Genomic DNA, 19,018 nt, shown 5'->3' on the forward strand with positions numbered 1-19,018 from the left:
TATTTCTATTTAAGATTTTGCATCTTTCTACCTTAACATGTAGTTTTCTTTCCAGGTGTGTGAGTGTCATCTTTGTCCTGTTTTGGTATTATTTCTAGCCCTGTAAAATGAAAAAAAATTTTTCATTTGTATATTCTCTGCAATAGTTTTCATATTATAGTGGTTTTTTTTGTTCTAAGAAGATTTAATAGAATTCACATTAAAATTATCTGGGTTTCCTCTCTTTTTAAAGAGATTCCTTTATTTCTGTAAAAAATGGCACTGGGATTTTGATAGGGATAATATTGAATCTATAGGGGTTTGAGGTAGCACAGGTATTTTAAAAGTATTGTCTTCTATTCCATGAACATGATCTGTCTTTACACGTACTTGTTTCTTTAATTTTTTCAGCCAAGTTTTATATCACATTGATTATCATATGTTCAACTATCCTCATGCCCCAAGGATAAATCCCACTTGTTGAGGTTTGTTGCATCTATATACATCAGAAATACTGGCATGTAGCTTTCTTTTATCATACTGTTATTTTCTCACTTTGGAATCAAAATAATACTGCCCTCATAGAATGAGTCTTGGAAGGGTCCTCTCCAGTTTCTTGAAGACTTTGAAAAGGGTTGGTATTAACTCCTCTTAAAATTTGTCTAGAACCACAAATGACCCCGATAGCCAAACAATCTTGAGAAAGAACAATACTGAGGCCTCACACTTCCTGAATTAAAAACATATTACAAATTTACAGTAATAAAAACAGCATGGTACTGGCATAAAGACAGACATAGAGACCAATAGAGCTGATTAGAGTCCAGAAAATAAACCCACAGATACTCGCTCAAATGATCTTCAACAGGGTGCCAAAATACACAATGGAGAATGTGGATATCCACATGCATAAGAATGAAAATAGAATTCTGTATTACAGCAGACACAAAAATCAACTCAAAATGGATTAAGGAAGATTGGGCAGGAGACAAAGGGGATCACATTAGAACTACTGATAAAATTATAACTAAAACTGATAGATCATAATGCACTTTGCCATTGAGATTCCCAAGCTTTGTTACACATTAGAATTACCACTCGACCAGTTACATCAGCTCTGGGGGCAGGACATAGGCATTCCAGGCAGGTAACTCAATGTGAGCACTTTGTTCCTCCAAGTGGTAAGCAGCAGCAACCTCACCTGAGAGCCTGTTACAAATGGAAAATCCCAAGCCACATCTCAGACCTACAGTATCAGAATCTACATTTTAATAAGACCCTAGATAATGAACATGCACCTTGATGTTTTTGAAGCACTGCTTTATCATCCTGCTTTTCGACTATGGCAATATATTGGGATAACCTGGGATGCTGGAAAATAATACTCATGCTCGGACTTAACTTATCCAGTTATATCCATATGAACATACTGGAAGAAACACTGAAAACTTACTACAACTTCAGCAACTGTCATTGAATTGGCAAATATTTAAAAAGACTAGAAAACCTTATCTAATTTCCATTGATGTTGGATATGTGCACACATTTTAATTTTTTTTTAATTCCAGTATACTTAACATACAATGTTACATTATTTTCAGGTGTATAATCAACAATTTCATACATTACTCACTGTTCATCTCAATAAGTATACTCTTACTCCCCCTTTACCTATTTCACCCATCCAACGCCCTTCCTTCTGGTAACCATCTATTCTCTATAGTTAAGAGTCTAGTTCTTGGTCTCTTTTGTTGTTGTTCATTTGTTTCTTAAATTCCAAATATGAGTGAAGTCATATGGTATTTGTCTATCTCTGATAACCTCTTTCACTTAGTATTATACTTTCTAGATCCATCCATGTTACAAATGGCAAAATTTCATTCCATTTTTAAGAGGTTCATTCATCCATTCATTTTTGAGAGATAGAACGAGCTAAAGCACATGAGCAGGGGGGAAGGGCAGAAGGAGATAGGGAGAAGGAGAGAAGCAGATCCCCACTGAGCATGGAGCCCGATACGGGGCTTGATCTCATGTGACCCTGAGATTATGACCTGAGCTGAAATCAAGAATTGGACACTGAACTGACTGAGCCACTCAGGCACCCCAAGATTGCATTCTCTTTTATGGCTGAGTAATATTATATATGTACCATATCTTTATCCATTCATCTATCAGTGAACACATGGGTTTTTTCCATATGCTGGCTATTGTAAATGATACTGCAGTAAAATAAGGGTGCATGTCTCTGAATTAATGTTTTTGGTTTTTTGGGTAAATACCCAATAGTGGAGTTACTGGATCGTATGGTAATTCTGTTTTTATTTCTGAAGACCCTCCATACTGTTTTCTACAGTGGCTGCAATAGTTTGCATTCCCAACAGTGCATGAGATTTCCTGTTTCTGCACATCCTTGCCAACACTTGTATCTTATATTTTTTAGTCATATTGACAGGTGTGAGGTAATATTTCATTGTATTTTTTATTTTCATTTCCATGGTAATTAGTGATGCACATCTTTTCATGTGTCTGCTGGCCATCTGGATATCTTCTTTGGAGAAATGTCTCTTCATGTCTTAATAGGATTATTTGGTTTTCTGGTGTTGAGTTGTAGGAATTCTTCATATATTTTGGATGCTCCTCCTTTATCGAATATGTCACTTGTGAGTATCTTCTCCCATTCAGTAGGTTGTCTTTTAATTTTGTTGGTTGTTTCCTTTGCTGTGCAAACGCTTTTTATTTTGATGTAGTCCCAGTAGTTTATTCTTAGTTTAATTTCCTGCGCCCTAGGAGACACATCTAGAAAGATGTTATGGCTGATGTCAGAAAAATAATAGCCTATGCCCTCTTTTAGGATTTTTGTGAATTCAGATCTCACATCTAGGCCCTTAATCCATTTTTAGTTCATTTTGCATATGGTGAAAGAAAGTGGTCAGTTTTCCTAGCACCATTTGTCGAAGAGCTGTCTTTTTCCCATTGCATACTCTTGCATCCTTTGTCGAAGATTACTTGACCATAACATAATGGGTTTATTTCTGGGCTTTGTATTCATTGATCTATGCATCTGTTGTCATGCCAGTACCAAGATTACTAAAGCTATGTAGTATAACTTAAAATCTGTAATTGTGATACCTCCAGTTTTGTTCTTCCTTTTTGAGATTATTTTGGCTATTTGGGGTCTTTTGTGGTTCCATACTAATTTTAGGATTGTTCTAGTCCTGTGAAAAATACTGTTGGCATTTTGATAGGGATTACATTACATCTGAACATTGCTTTTGGTAATGTGGACTTTTTAAGAATATTTGTTCTTTCAACCAATGAGCATGGAATGTCCTGTTTATGTCATCTTCAATTTCTTTCATAAATATTTTATATTTTTCAGAGTACAAGTCTTTTTAAGTTTACCTCTAGGTATTTTATTTTTGGTGCAATTTAAGTGGGATTGTTTTTCTTAATTTCTCTTTCTGCTGTTTAATATTATTAATGTATAAAGATGCAATGAATTTCTGTACATTGGTTATTTTTGTATCCTGCAACCTTCGTGAATTCATTTGTCTGTTCTAGTAGTATTTTGGTGGAGTTTTTAGAGTTTTCTATATATAGTATGTCATCTGCAGATAGTGAAAGCTTTACTTCTTCCTTACCAATTTGGATGCATTCTATTCCTTTTTTCTTGTCTTCTTCCTGTGGCTAGGACTTCCAGTACAGTGTTGAATAAAAGTGGTGAGAGTGGACATCCCTGTCATATTCCTGACCTTAGGGAAAAGCTCTCAGTTTTCCCTATTGAGGATGGTATTCACTGTGGGTTTTTCGTATATGGCTTTTATGAAATTGAGGTATGTTCCTTCTCTTCCTGCACTGTAGAGAGTTATTATCAAGAAAAAGGATGCTGTATTTTTTCAAATGCTTTTTTTCCATCTGTTGAGAAGATCATATTGTTCTTGGCCTTTCTTTTATTAATGTGGTGTATCACATTGATTGATTTACAGATGTTAGAACCACCCTTGCAGCCCAGGAATAAATCCCACTTGGTCGGGGTGAATAATCCTTTTAATGTACTGTTCGATCTTATTAGCTAGCATCTTCATAAGTATTTTTGTAGCCATGTTCATCAGGGATACTGTTCTGTAATTCTCCCTTTTAGTAGGGTCTTTGGTTTTCCGATCAAGGTAATGCTGCCCTCATAGAATGAGTTTGGAAGTTTACTTTCCCTCATAGAATGAGGTTGGAAGTTTTATCCATTTCTATTTTTTGAAACCGTTTCAGAACACGTATGAAGTCTTCTTTAAATATTTAGTAGAATTCCCCTGAGAGGCCATCCAACCCTGGACTCTGGTTTGCTGGAAGATTTTTGATTACTGATTTAATTTCTTTGCTGGTTTTGGGTCTGTTCAGGTTTTCTATTTCTTCCTGTTTGTTGTGGTAGTTTATATGTTTCTAGGAATGCATTCATTCCTCCCAGATTGCATAATGTGGTGGCATACAGTTGCTCATAACATGTTCTTAAAATTGTTTGTATTTCATCAGTGTTGGTTGTGATCTCTTCTCTTTCATTCATGATTTTATTTATTTGGGTCATTTTTCTTTTCTTTGTTGATAAGTCTCTTTAGGGGTTTATCAATTTTAATTCTTTCAAAGAACCGGCTCCTAGTTTCATTGATCTGTTCTGCTGAGATTTTGTGTGTGTGTGTTTTTCTTTTATTTCTGCATCATTGATTTCTTCTTTAATCTTTTGTCTCTTCTGCTGGATTTAGGCTTCTTTTGCTGTTCATTTTCAAGCTGCTTTAGGTATAAGGTTGGGTTGTGTATTTGGGACTTTTCTTGTTTCTGAGTAAGGCCCATATTGCTATCCACTTCCCTCTTAGGACCACCTTTGCTGCATCCCAAAGGTTCTGAACTGTCGTGTTTTCATTTTCATTTTCTTCCATGTGTTTTTGAACTCTTCTTTAATTTCCTGGTTAACCCATTCATTCTTTAATAGGATCTTCTTTAACCTCCATGTATTTGTGTTCCTTCCAAGTTTTCTCCTGTAATTCAAGTTTTAAAGCATTGTAGTCTGAAAATATGCATGGCATAATCTCAGTCTTTCTGCACATATTTTGTGGCACCCCAAAACAAGTATAATAGTGCTATCAAAGATCACTAATTACCAGAACAAATATAATAATGATGAAGTTTGAAATATTCTAAGAATTACCAAAATGTTAAAGACACACAATTGCTGTTGGATAAATGTTACCGATAGTTTACTTGGTGCAGGGTTGCCACAAACCTTCAATTTGTAAAATCACAGTATCTATGAAGTATAATAAAGCAATATGCTTTACAACAAGGTATTGTCTGTACTTGTTCCGGAAAGGAAGAAGCTATGTGAGTGCTGTGTATAAATGCTGCTGGGTCCTTTTCTTCAGCAATACAAACCTACTGAGAACATCACCCACTTCCAGACTTTAGTATGTATGTTTTACCCTGATTAATCAGATTATAAAACAGGTTTACCTCTCCTCCTGCCAATTAGGAGTAGAGTCCTTCGGGTCTTGAGTCACCATCTGAGTGACTTGAATAGAATTTGTTCAAAAATGGAAGTGAGAAAATCACAACAGAAAAGCACACATTTTATAAGAGAACAAATACTGCTTGATAGAATCTTGTACATATTGAATTTTGATCTGAAACCTACCTGTGATGAAACATTTACCTTGGGGCTCCTCCCTCTGAAATGGTTCAGACCTCTCTGGCAGCTTCAGATTACTTTCATTATTTATATAATTGTAACCTTATCTAAAACTACTGAGACCCTTTAATGATTATTTCCTCTGAAAGCACTACTTTACCAAGTCTTGAAATCATATGCTCTTTCTGAAATCTTTTGCTGCTTTCAGTTAGATAAAAGGACTACTTAAATAGTTTATAGAGATCTAAGCTTGGAGGTTTTTTTTTTTGTTTGAATAACAATTATTAGTCTTATTTCATGTGAATTTTCTTCTGATTCACTAAGTACGAAATAAGTCCAGTTCCCAAAGAAAAAGTGATAATTACCTTTTGATTCAGATGTTACTCTGTAAAATGAGCCCACCTGCTTTTGACTACACATTTAATATGATGGAAAGAGTGAATTTTCTAGGAATATGGCCACGCAGATTCAAAATATCTTATAGATGAAGGCAGATTGCTTTTTGGCTTCCTCTGATACCTGGCTTGTACTGTTCAAGTCCCAGTTTCAACATTTATGTTTTAAATGACCTTGGTTTTATTATTTTTTTAAGAGGATTTTATTTATTCATTAATTCATTCATTTATGAGAGCACACCAGGAAGGGGAAGGGCAGAGGGAGAATCTCATCAAGAGTTGAATGCTTAAGTGAGCCACCCAGGCACCCCACCTTGGGCTTATTATTAGGTAACCTCTCTGTGCCTTCATTTTCTCATCTTCAAGTGGGGATAATAATTATGCCTTTATTATTGGGTGTCATTGATTTACTATACATAAAGTAAAAATCTGATTTTATAGGGAATGGTTCAGTTGGTTAAGCATCGGACTCTTAATCTCAATCAGGTCATGATCTCAGAATTGTGAGATTGAGGCCTGGGTTGGTCTCTATGCTGGGTGTAGAGCCTGCTTAAGATTCTCTCTCTGGGCAGCCCTGGTACTCAGCAGTTTAGCATCACCTTCAGCCCAGGGCCTGATCCTGGAGACTGGGGATCAAGTCCCACATCAGGCTCCCTGCATGGAGCCTGCCTCTCCCTCTGCTTGTGTCTCTGCCTCTCTCTCTCTCTCTGTCTTCTCATGAATAAATAAATAAAATATTTTTTAAAAAAGATTTCCTCTCTCCGTCTGCCCCTCCCTGCTCACACACCCTCTCTCAAAAAAAAAAATCTGATTTTATATTTTCATTTCTTAGACTGTAGATTATTTCCCAATATGCCAAATAAACCAGAAAAATTTAATGATACAAGCCAAGCATGAAAAAAAGGTCATTTTCATGTGCATTATTGATGCTTAATTATCTCAAAGTAATAGGACAATATTTAAAAAGCCACTTTTTATTGTATTTATCTAAGGCTAGCATTATATAATTATTTGAAATCACCATCTCCCCCATATAATATTCTTTACGAAAAGCAAATACATGTGATTTGAAAGATTAGGAGGAAATTGTCATCTGCAGATAAAATTGACTACAAATCAGATATTTGATAGGTGTCCATAAATCCATGATGACTAACTTAGAATAAAATTTTTCGTTTAAGGATTCAGCTGTAAGGTGACAAATGTAAATGTAAAACATTTTTAAGCTATATAAAACAACTTTCAGAGTGATTATATTGTTTTTTAACCAGAAAGTTGGCCATCCTAAGTGACAATTTCATACAAAATGTTAATAGTGTATACATTTAGAAGTACATTTACATTTTTCTAAATGTCATTAGTTTGATTAAATTTTTATTAGTGAAACAAATGAATCACTTGACGATTTAAAGTTTTTGGTATTGTCCTACTTTTGGCTTATTTTAATATTGAACCTTGCGTATTTTCATCTGTATATAGTCTTTAGGAGATCATACAATATTATAACGTGCAAATTTATCTTAGAATCACAGACTGTTGGAGTAATAATTTAGAAGATCTAGTTCAGAGGTGGAACATAGGTCATTTTTATGCCCTTTGTGGAAGGGGGAGCTCAGAACCCACTTCCTCCCATGGATACCACAAATTTACAAAAAAAAAATATATTCCATATGTAACTATAAAGAACCTGAGAACTAGATGAACTGCACCTTCACAACGAAAGACAGAAAAGATGCATCAAGAAGGGGAGGTGAGGGATCCCTGGGTGGCGCAGAGGTTTAGCGCCTGCCTTTGGCCCAGGGCGCGATCCTGGAGACCCGGGATCGAATCCCACGTCGGGCTCCCGGTGCACGGAGCCTGCTTCTCCCTCTGCCTGTGTCTCTGCCTCTCTCTCTCTGTGTGACTATCATAAATAAATAATAAAAAAATAAAATAAAATTTAAAAAGAAGGGGAGGTGAGGCAGAGATATGGCCTCACTTGGGAACCCACCCCAGATGCAGTAACCCCACAATCAGAACACCCTCTGGAGTGAAGGGATTGTGCCACCCTGAGGGCCAGCACTGGAGATATGACCCCCAAAACGTCAGTTTTGATAAAATGGTGATTAAGACCTGGAGAATCATAGAACTATGGGGAATGGTGATTCTGCTCTTAAATCCACTTACCCTGATAATCAGCATCAAAGCAACAGGTTGAAAAGTACCTAAACCATAAGTGAAGGAAGCTGAAGTAAATTGGCTGCAGGAGAAGCAGGAACCTGCAGGGACTTTGTGTGAGGATGTAAGTGCTGGCAGACATTATTTCTGCAATTTCATCCTAACTTGCTGATGATGGAGCTGACAGTCAACATATTTTGTACTTTTCCTTTAGCTTGCTAGCATTGGAGGCTGTGCTTTGCCCACCTCATGTGACAACCAAGCCAAAACTGGGACAGACAAATGTCTTCAACTCCACTCTCCCTGTGCAGTGGCTGAGCTGCAGCCAGAACTGGTGAATACCCCAAGTTCTGCAGCTGCAGCCCATATAAAGGATGCCCATAGAGTACCCGGCTGTGGTTGCCAGGGAAGACAGAACTTCTGGGCCACAGAATACAGTTCCTACATAAGGCCACTCCTTAATGGCTGAGGGAGACAGCCATTTTGCCTAATATATATAGACAAACACAGAGTCAGGAATGTGTCCCAACCAAAGAACAAGGCAAAACCCGAGAAAAAGGTCATAATAAAATGGAGATAAGCAACCTATCTGCTAGAGTTCAAAATAATGGCCATAAAGATACAGAGCTTCAATGAAGAACGGATGTGCGCAGCAAGCACTTCAATAATAGAAAATATAAGAAAGGACTAAATAAGTGAGGATACCTTAAGGGATCTCTGAAACACCATCAAGTGAAAGAACATTTGCATTATAGGGGTTCCACAAGAAGAAGAGAGCAAAACCTAATCCAGAGAAGGAAACGGACATCTACATGCAGAAAGTCTAGAGAGTTCCACATAACATGAACCATAGAGAAACACACCATGACACATAATAATTAAAACGGCAAGGTTAAGGATAAAGAAAGAATCTCAAAAGGAGCAACAGAAAAAGCAACATATTATATACAAGGAAAACCCCCATAAGGCTAGGAGATTTTTCAGCAGAAACTTCAGAGGCCAGAAGGGAAAGGCACAACATATTCCAGCTGCTGAAAGGAAAAAAAAAAAGTGCCAAGAATTCTCTACGCAGCAATGTTATTACTCAGAATCGAAGGAGAGCTTAAACGAGTTTTTCAGATAAGCAAAAGCTAAAGGAGTTTGTCACTACTAAACCAGCCTTACAAGAAATTTTAAAGGGAGTACTCTAAGCTAAAAAGTAAAGGAACTAATAATAATAAAATACACAAAAGTAAAAATATCACTTGGAAAGGTAAAGACGAAACGTAGTATGTCAACTACTTGTATGAAGAATAGAAGACAAAAGTACAGTTTATTAAAAATACAGCAATTAAGGGATACATAAAATTAATGTTTATCATCATAGCTATAAAGCTTTGGAATGTGTTCAAAATTAAAGAGACTATTAGAACATCTTATATATTTATGTGAGCCTTATGGTAACTACAAAGAAAAAATGTACAGTAAATACACAAAAGAAAAAGAAATCTAAACATAACCCTAGAGAATACATTAAGCCACAAGGGAAAAGAGAAGGAAAGGAACAACAAAAAGCAGTAAGTACCTACCTATTAATCATTACTTTAAATGGACTAAATTCTTCAACCAAAACACAGAGTGGGATGCCTGGGTGGCTCAGTGGTTAAGTGCATCTGCCCTTGGCTCAGGGTGTGATCCTGGAGTACCAGAATCAAGTCCCACATCGGGTTCCCTGCATGGAGCCTGCTTCTCCCTCTGCCTATGTCTCTGCCTCTCTCTGTGGCTCTCATGAATAAATAAAATCTTTAAAAAAAAAAATGTAAGACCTGAAACCATAAAACTACAAGAAAACATAAATAGTAAGCTCTAAGATGTCAGTCTTAGCAATTTTTTCTGGTGGGGGTGGGGGTGGAATATGTCTCCTCTGGCAAGGGCAACAAAAGCAAAAATAAATAAATGGGACTACATCAAGCTAAAAAGCTTTCCCACAGCAAAGGAAACCATTAACAAAAGAAAAACGCAACCTACTGAATGGGAGAAGATACTTGGAAATGATATATCTGTTAAGGGATTGATATCTAAAATATATAAAGAACTCATACAATTTAGTAATGGCAAAGAAAAACCAACCCAATTAAAAAATGGGCACAAAAATGTCTGGATAGACATTTTTCCAAAGATGATCTACAGATGGCCAACAAACGCATGAAAAGATGTTCAACAACATTCATCATCAGGGAAATGCAAATCAAAACTACAAATGAGATACCACTTCATACCTGCCAGAATGGCTAGTCTCAAAAAGATAAGAGATAACAGATATTGGTGAGAATGTGTGAAAAAGGAACCCTTGTGTGCTTTTGGTGGGAATGTAATTTGATGCAGCTACTATGGAAACCAATATGGAGGTTTCTCAAAAAATTACAAATAGAACTACCATATGATCCAACAATTCCACTTCTGGGTATTTATCTGAAGAAAATGAGAATACTAATTCAAAAACATATATGGATCTCTGTGTTCATTGCAACATTATAGTAGCCAGGATATGAAAGCACCATAAGTGCCCATCCATAGATGAATGGATAAAGATGTGTGTGTGTGTGTATATATATATAATGAACTTTTACCCATATAAAAGAATGAAATCTTGCGTTCGTGACAACATGGATGGACCTAGATGATACTATGCTAAGTCAAACAGAGAATGACAAATACCATAAGATTCACTTACATGTGGAATCAAGGAAAGAAAAAACAAAACAAACATTCACAGAACAAACTGGTAGTTGCCAGAGGGGAATGGGATGAATAGAATAAGTGAAAGGGATTAATAGATACAACTTCCAGTTATAAAGTGAATCATGGGGATGTAGTGTACAGTAGAGGGAATATAGTCAATAATAACTTGGGATGCCTGGGGGGTTCAGGAGTTGAGCATCTGCTTTTTGCTCAGGGCATGATCCCGGGGTCTGGGACTGAGTCCCCTATCAGGTTCCTTGCAGGGAGCCTGCTTCTCCCTCTGCCTGCCTGCCTCTCTCTCTCTCTCTCTCTCTCTCTCTCTCTCATGAATAAATAAAATCTTTTAAAAAATAATAACTTTGTATGGTGACAAATGGTACCTAGACCTATTTGATCATTTTGTAAGATATAAAAATAATTACACCTGATACACCTGAAACTAACACAATGTATGTCAATTATAATCTAATAAAAAGAGTAATAGAAATCAAAAGGCCTCAGCCAAGTAAAAAGAAGTCAGGGATAAAAATAAAATCTCACAAATAAGAAACAATAAAGTCCAGGAACAAGTTTGGGATTTCTTACCTGCATATTAGAAGCTGCAGTACCATGGAATACTACCTCTGAGGGGAAAAAGAAAAAAAAAAAACCTGCACCCTAAGAGTCTGAAATATCATTATGATAACATTTATCAGCCAGGGTGAAGGAAAATTATTCATAGAGCTGAAAAAATTTAGAGACTATTTCCCATGTGTATCCTCTATGGAAAATTCTTCAAAAAGGACCATTCAACTGCAAAATAAATCAGAACAGCAACTTCAAAATCAGGGAAGATGAAGAGAACAAATAGTAATGAGCAATGGTTCATGCAATGTATGTATAATTAAGTCTGAATGGATAATGATATAGTGACTAGGAATTGCTAACGTTGTAAATGCTAAATATTCTTTCTTGAAAAAAAAAGCCAGTGTGACTAATAAAATATGACTATAAAACAACCACCTTTAGTGCCCAGAGTCTTTAACCATATTCATAGATTTATGTTAATGCCATGCTATCATGGGATATCTGGCATTACAATCCCTAGTCCAACTCCCTCTATTTGCCCATTTGGATAATGACCTGGTTCCCTTCCTTGATGCCAGATATTTACTGTCAGTGACGTGTAGTGCCTGCAAATAAATAGGATTGTGAGAAAAGCACTTACTGTTTAGGTTTAAACATTGAAAAAAGAATCAGTAGCATTGGGATTGGAGGTGGTCTTTGTGCCAAGATATGAGATAGATCAATCAGTGAATTTGAGGCAGTGACTTACATTATACAAAAATTATAATAACTATTATTTGAGTGTTTATATGCTAAGGACTTAACATGTTATATATGTTATTTCATATAATGCTCAGGCAGCCAATAAAGACAGATCAGTATTATCCTGTATTTCAGGTGAGGAAGCTAAAGCTCAACAGTAACTTGTCCAGGTCCCATAACTAGTAATTGGGTCAGGTAACCTTTTTATGTTTTCGGTATTTCCCCCCATACAAATATTAAAAGACTTGAACTACTGGGTCTTATATCTTCTGGGATTCTATGTTTGGTAATAACCTAACACAATTTCTTTACTAGCCTGAGCTTCCTAATAGGGACATAGTGTAATTATGACATTCAGTGAACATCTGTGTACTAAACTTTGGGGGTGGAGTGTTTGACTACCGAAAGTCTACAACAGCCTAAAATAGCACATAACCAATGATAATGATGGGGATCAGGGATAAGAAACTTCATAGTTGGATGTGGAAAATGATATTTGACATTTTTAAGGGAATATTATTTGGTTTAATTGGGAAACAGGAAATTGCTCATGCTTTATTTTTCCACAGTGTCATAGGTGAAAATATAAATAACTCCTGAAAGACTTGAAAGACTCCTGGAGTCCCACTGACCATTTTAGGGAGGATCCAGAGTAAATACCATAACATGATTTATTTGTAATTTCTTGTCATGGAAAATATAAGTAGTAAGTCATTTGAACCAACAAATCTGGTTTGAGGTTTTGGTTCATTATGTTAATAGTGCTCATTCGGTATTTCCTATCCTTAGATCATACTGATTTTTAATTTGTCTTTTATTTTCAGAAGGAGTTTTGGACCACCTACACAAAAGCACAACAAGGAGAGAGTAACAGAGGAAGTGACTGGTTTCAGTTTTACCTTACCTTTCCATTAATCTTTGGCCTTTTCATTATCCTTCTTGTCATTTTTCTAATTTGGAGATGCTTCCTCAGAAACAAAACTCGCAGACAGACAGTAACGGAAGGCCACATTCCTTTCCCACAGCACCTTAATATTATCACTCCACCTCCCCCACCAGACGAAGTGTTTGATAGCAGTGGATTGTCACCAGGCTTTCTGGAATATGTAGTTGGGCGCTCAGATTCCGTCTCCACTCGCCTATCCAACTGTGATCCCCCACCTACCTATGAGGAAGCCACTGGCCAGGCGAACCTCCAGAGGAGTGAAACAGAACCTCATTTAGACCCACCCCCAGAGTATGAGGACATCATCAATTCCAACTCAGCCAGTGCCATTGCTATGGTGCCTGTGGTCACCACTATCAAATGAAATTGCAACCTTTTTACTATAATCATTTTTAAAATACTAATGAAAGAACTTTCTAGCACTTTACCACTACATAAATGTGCATTGACTTATTTTATTGGACTCTGACAGCATACCACTTCACATTTTCTGATTTGATTTTCATTAGTTTTATTTCCTACTATAAAATCATTATCCATGCTCATTTTCTCTAATATATGAAGAGGGAAAAACTTATTAGTGGAGGTCTTCATGTGATGAGATATATGTATGTGTATAGATATGTATTTATATATGCATACATATGTGTGTGTAATCAGCCCAGTATATGTGCAAGTGTCTTAAAAAGCCATTAACTTCTGTTTAAATCACCTATAAAGAAAACATTACTCACCAAAATTGGGAGTAGGGGAGACACCAACAATTTGTATAATAGATAGCCAGCCACATACTGTTGAATTTTGAAAGTAAGATGAACTTAGTATGTTTTCTAATTCCTACGGGCTTTTGTTAACATCATTTTTCTTCAACTACCTTAGGAAAAAATGCATGTAGTCAATCTTGATTTTAGGAACATCTCAGAGAAATGGAAGGCACAATAAAAATTTGCTTATAGTGTACAGCAAAAATATCATTGGTCATCAGTGGCATTTGGCTAGTATTGGAGGGAGGATTTTGCTGTTTACTGCTTTCCCTGCCCCCCCAATTAAATAGTGTTTGCTTAGTGCCTTTGAATGTCTGATGCTATTTGTATTAACATCTTGGTATAGAAGATTTTCTGGCAACAGAATCGTTTCTAAAGTAGTTATATGTACTAATGACAGGGAATAGATACAGATTTCTCCTTTGCTCATTTGTGACAATAATTGTTTTCTTTTTTGTTGTTTTATTGCCTTTTACTCTGTTGTCTACTCTCTCTCCTACCACCACAGAATCTGTAAGAACCTAAGAATTTAGTTAAAATTCTTGAAATTTTCTTAGTTTTGTATAGACTGAAGTCTTTGCCTCAAGATGATTAGGAGGCAATTTTCCATTAAATTAAGAACTGTGATTTTATATTGCTCTCCAGTTGGTGGAGGAAAACTGCAAAGTCTGTGTTGTGCCAGGTGCACAATAAATCTGTTATAGTTTCACATAGATCTCATTATTGTTGCTATTTCATTTTATATTTTCGTCAATTTTTTTTTTAAGTGCAGAATTTTTACTTTTCCCTTGGAGTAGAGGGAACAGGCTATGAATGAACTGCCAACATAAACTGGCTCAGAAAAAAAAAAAAGTCATTTCATATAAAGTTCCATTATGTATGTACTGATGGAAAATTCATTATACTGGTCAAGGAAATATCTATGCCACTCCCAAGCCTCCTTAGTGTTGGATAAAATGGTTAATGGAGGCAGAAGGAATGTAGATTCCGGAAGTGTCAGCCATATCCTGCTGCCTCCATCTCCATCACCACAGACCCTTCCCCTAATCCTGCCCCAAACCCAAAGAAGTGCTGGGGAAAACCCTGAACTAGAAGTCAGATGACCTGAATTCTAATCCTGTTCTATAAAAAAGGTACTTGCCATGGTACCCCGAGAAAGCCCGGATCTGCACCTCCAGTTCCTTAACTCTGAAACAGATAATGTAATTTGTCCTGCTCTTCTCCAGGGACTTTAAAAGTATCTAATAAGATGGTGTGTATGAAAGTAATTTGTAAGATGTGAAGAGCTATCTACGTATGAGGTCATAGTATTGTTCTCATTGTGCTTAAGGGAGAATTTTCTCCCTCTTTCCCTAAAATGTATCAGAGCTTTCTTTCACATAGTGAGAAACAGAGTATGCTGCTCCATTAATGGCTAACCTGCTCCTGATCTGAGTATCTGGGTTATTAAACTCCTGTCACTCTCTGGTCTATACCACTGCTATGCCAATTTTTTTTTTTAAAGATTGCTATGCCAATTTAAGAGATGACAGCCAGTTTAGTATAAACAGGATTAAGCAGATGTTGGAAAGGGAACTAAGATGTATGTGTTTAGTTAATAGATTTTGTAGCTTTCATGAACTAAAATTAGTAAATCTTGACCTTGGTCTGAGTAGAAATGACAATATTATTTTGAATTTGGCTGTGAACATGCATTGACTTTTGGCTACTAGTTACAGCTAAAAGTGGGCATGTTTGATCCGGTGACTTGTGTGTGTATATATGGCTATTTTGGTTTATTTCTAAAGGAAAATTAAGGTTCCTTTTGTGTGGACCCTTTTTTTTTGTCATTAATATTAGGCGTTAGATTTAAAAAACCAGCAGTTTTTAAAGAGTGGCTGGCCCATGAACTCTTGGGAGTCCTTGAGAGCCTTTCAGGGCATCTGTGAGATCAAAACTATTTTCATAATAATACAAAGGCATTAGTTTAAGTTGTCTTTTCACTCTGTGTCTCAAAAAGTAGTTGAAAATGTAAAATGATGCCATTTCCCACAAATCTTTTTTCCGTTTTTGGAAATACAGCTATTAAAAAATATTTATGTTAACATGTAATAGACTTTAATTTTTGAAGAAATACTTAAAATTTTTTTCAGTTTTCTTTTTATAAAGATTTTATTTTTATTTATTCATGAGAGACACACAGAGAGAGAGGCAGACACACAGAGGGAGAAGCAGGCTCCATGCAGGGAGCCCAATGTGGGACTCGATTCCAGGACTCCAAGATCACACCCTGGGCTGAAGGCAGCGCTAAACCGCTGAGCCACCCAGGCGTCCCTCAGTTATATTTTCTAATATGGCAAATACTGATGGATATAAACTACATAAACAAAAGCTCTTTGACATCCAGGTCTCTAATTTTAAAGAGTATAAAAGGGTCTGGAGACTAAATGTTTTAGAATTACAGGATTAGAAAAAGGAGCGAGCAGGATATTCTATTACTATGTATATATTCTTGCAACTTTATATTTTAAAGTCTTGGTATTGGATTTAACGCTGCCTCTTAAGGATACCTGAATTATAGTGTAAAATAGATGTTGGTTCTTGAAGCAAAAGCCAAATGCTTAATCTAACCAATGGCTACAGCTTTTGGCCTGTTGGTCAAAGAAAACGGACCATTCTGTAGTGATAACTCAACACTAGCCACAGATCTCATGGCAGCATTTATGGGATAATGACAGGATAAACAAAATACCACTCTCTTCAAGAAACATTCTCTTAGGTTTGTTTTCTTTGATTTTGATATAGGTTTTACATTTTTCAAAACCCTTTTGCTACCCCATCTGGTTTTATAAACTAAGTTTCTTAACATTTGGCATAAATAAAGGGGCTTGTCTGGAGTAATACGTATTTTTTATGCTTTTGCATTTCTTACATGATTAATATTGCATTCACCTTTGGTCATTTTAATAAAGGTTTGTTTTTGCAGATATATGTAGTACCTTTCTTAAGCAGTAACTAAATTGAATCAACCAGATGATTTAAATGAGAGAATGGGCTTAATGGTCTTCCAGTGGAATGATTTCCAGACTTCCACATGCAGTGGTTGTGTCTGGAATCCTACAACTGGTACTTTCTGCCTTACTGCTTGGAATATCACAGTGAATTATATCCATTTAAAGTGAATTAAAGGATTCCATTTTTTTTAACTTACCAGTACAAATACAAATACTGTATTTGATTGTTAATGATGACTTCAAGATTGATAATCTGATACAATAACTGTTGAAGTAGTTTTAACTTGGTTCTGTGTAAATAAGCATGTATTTTATTATAATTCACATTTTTAAACACTTGGTTTACATTAAATTATGGTATTTAACTATTTTTATGTTTATACTAGGTAAGGTTTTTCTTATGTTTCTGTGTTTTTGGTATGCTAAATAAAGCTATTTTTAAACCCAAGAGATTTTTTTCTGCCATGTATTAATTATATTATGGTTGGGTAACAAACATGCTTTCTTTGTAAGCGTTTGTTAATTATAGTTTTTTTAACAAGGAAAAATTGTTCCTTTTTTTCTTATGAATTTAAGAAATTTTGCTCAGTAAAAAAAAATTTATCTGGTGAAAACTTCAGGGTGTTCACAGTATAAGAAAGAATTTATTTACTAAACTTTTGAATAATGCTGGCATGATACAAAATGGGAACACTTATTTGGCAGCATCCTCTCTGCTATATTGTCGTTTGTCAAGTGTTAGGTGTAGTATTGTCTGCAGATACCAAGGAGTTGGTTTTTCCCCCCTCCTTAACAGCTTGCATTTGATATTTTAGAAGATGAAAGCATAAGATGGAAACATTTATGACCACAGGGTATCTTCCTAAGAACAGTTACCAAGAAGACTAAAAAGTGATGTGACATGTCATTGACCAAGCAAATGTAAATATGACTTGATCTTTATGGCATAAAAATTAAAATGATTTCCTTATAATCCATCCTTAACATTGTTCCTTGACTATAGGTCTGAGTATCCGTTTTGTTAGCATAAATCCCAGAGAATTGTCTAAAACACCATAAAAGGGTAATTTTTAGAACTATATATCAATTTCTTTTTTTTTAAGTTTTTATTTATTTATTCATGAGAGACACAAACAGGCAGAGACACAGGCAGAGGGAGAAGCAGGCTCCATACAGGGAGCCCTGTGTGGGACTTGATCCCGGGACTCCAGGATCATGCCCTGGGCTGAAGGTGGGTGCTAAACCGCTGAGCCATCCAGGGATCCCCTATATAGCAATTTCTAAAAATCCTATAACTTCTAGATTAATACATCCATAAAACCCAACACCTAGATCAAGATATTTCTAGTACCATGGAACACTCCCTCATATAACTCTCCCTAAAGATAGCACTATTCTCACATCGATCATAAGACATCAAGTTTTTAAATTGCATATTTGGCTGTAACCATAAGCCAAAAGACTTAAGAATTTAAAAAAGGAAAAGAGTTATTTCAGAAAACTTCAAGGTAGACGTTCTCAAGCTGCTCTTCCATCTCTTGGCTCTCCTTGAACCTACTCCTTCTAAGCCTTTTCTACATACATGAAGCTCTTTGAGGGCAAGAATTATGTTTAATCCTTTTAATTCCCTTCCCCCAAATACATCAAATACCTAAAAGTGAGGGCTTTTTTAAGCCTATGCATTGACCAAAATATCAGTAGTTTACTGTCTTAATGCTTATGTTTCTGCTGTAATTCTTATCACCTATCATTTCCTTAAACTTCGTATAATATTTTGTTCTCAGGGATTTATTTTTTTTAGACTTCAAAATCCACTATAATCTGGTCCCACAGGCTTAGCTAACCTTATTTCCTTACATAGCTCAGGTAATAGATATTTATAAGGTAACTACTTTGTGTGAAACTAAGGTGATAAGAAAATAATGGTGCCTATAGACGTCATCCCTAGGGATTTTGCAATCAGGTTAAGACCGGGATAAATTTATAAGATAATTTAATGTAACCCTAATTCCATTCCACCTCACAGATTCTTTTTGCCTAAAGTCCCATAGGTATTTATAATCAGGCATATTTATCATGCAGTC

General features: G+C 35.9%; 1 protein-coding gene across 2 annotated transcripts in view; it reads left to right on the plus strand.

Annotated features, from left to right (window-relative positions):
• PRRG1 (proline rich and Gla domain 1) overlaps window positions 1-17,382 on the plus strand; it is a 144,124-nt gene extending 126,742 nt beyond the window's left edge. For both annotated transcript variants that reach the window (XM_026012182.2, XM_072744559.1), the window contains exon 4: window positions 13,056-17,382. In XM_026012182.2, coding sequence (XP_025867967.2) covers window positions 13,056-13,541 — 486 coding nt within the window. In that variant the 3' untranslated portion in view covers window positions 13,542-17,382. The remainder of the gene's footprint in view (window positions 1-13,055) is intronic.
• Window positions 17,383-19,018: the final 1,636 nt, after the last annotated feature.

Source organism: Vulpes vulpes, chromosome X, assembly GCF_048418805.1.
Source record: "Vulpes vulpes isolate BD-2025 chromosome X, VulVul3, whole genome shotgun sequence".
In the NCBI taxonomy this organism is placed as follows: domain Eukaryota; kingdom Metazoa; phylum Chordata; class Mammalia; order Carnivora; family Canidae; genus Vulpes; species Vulpes vulpes.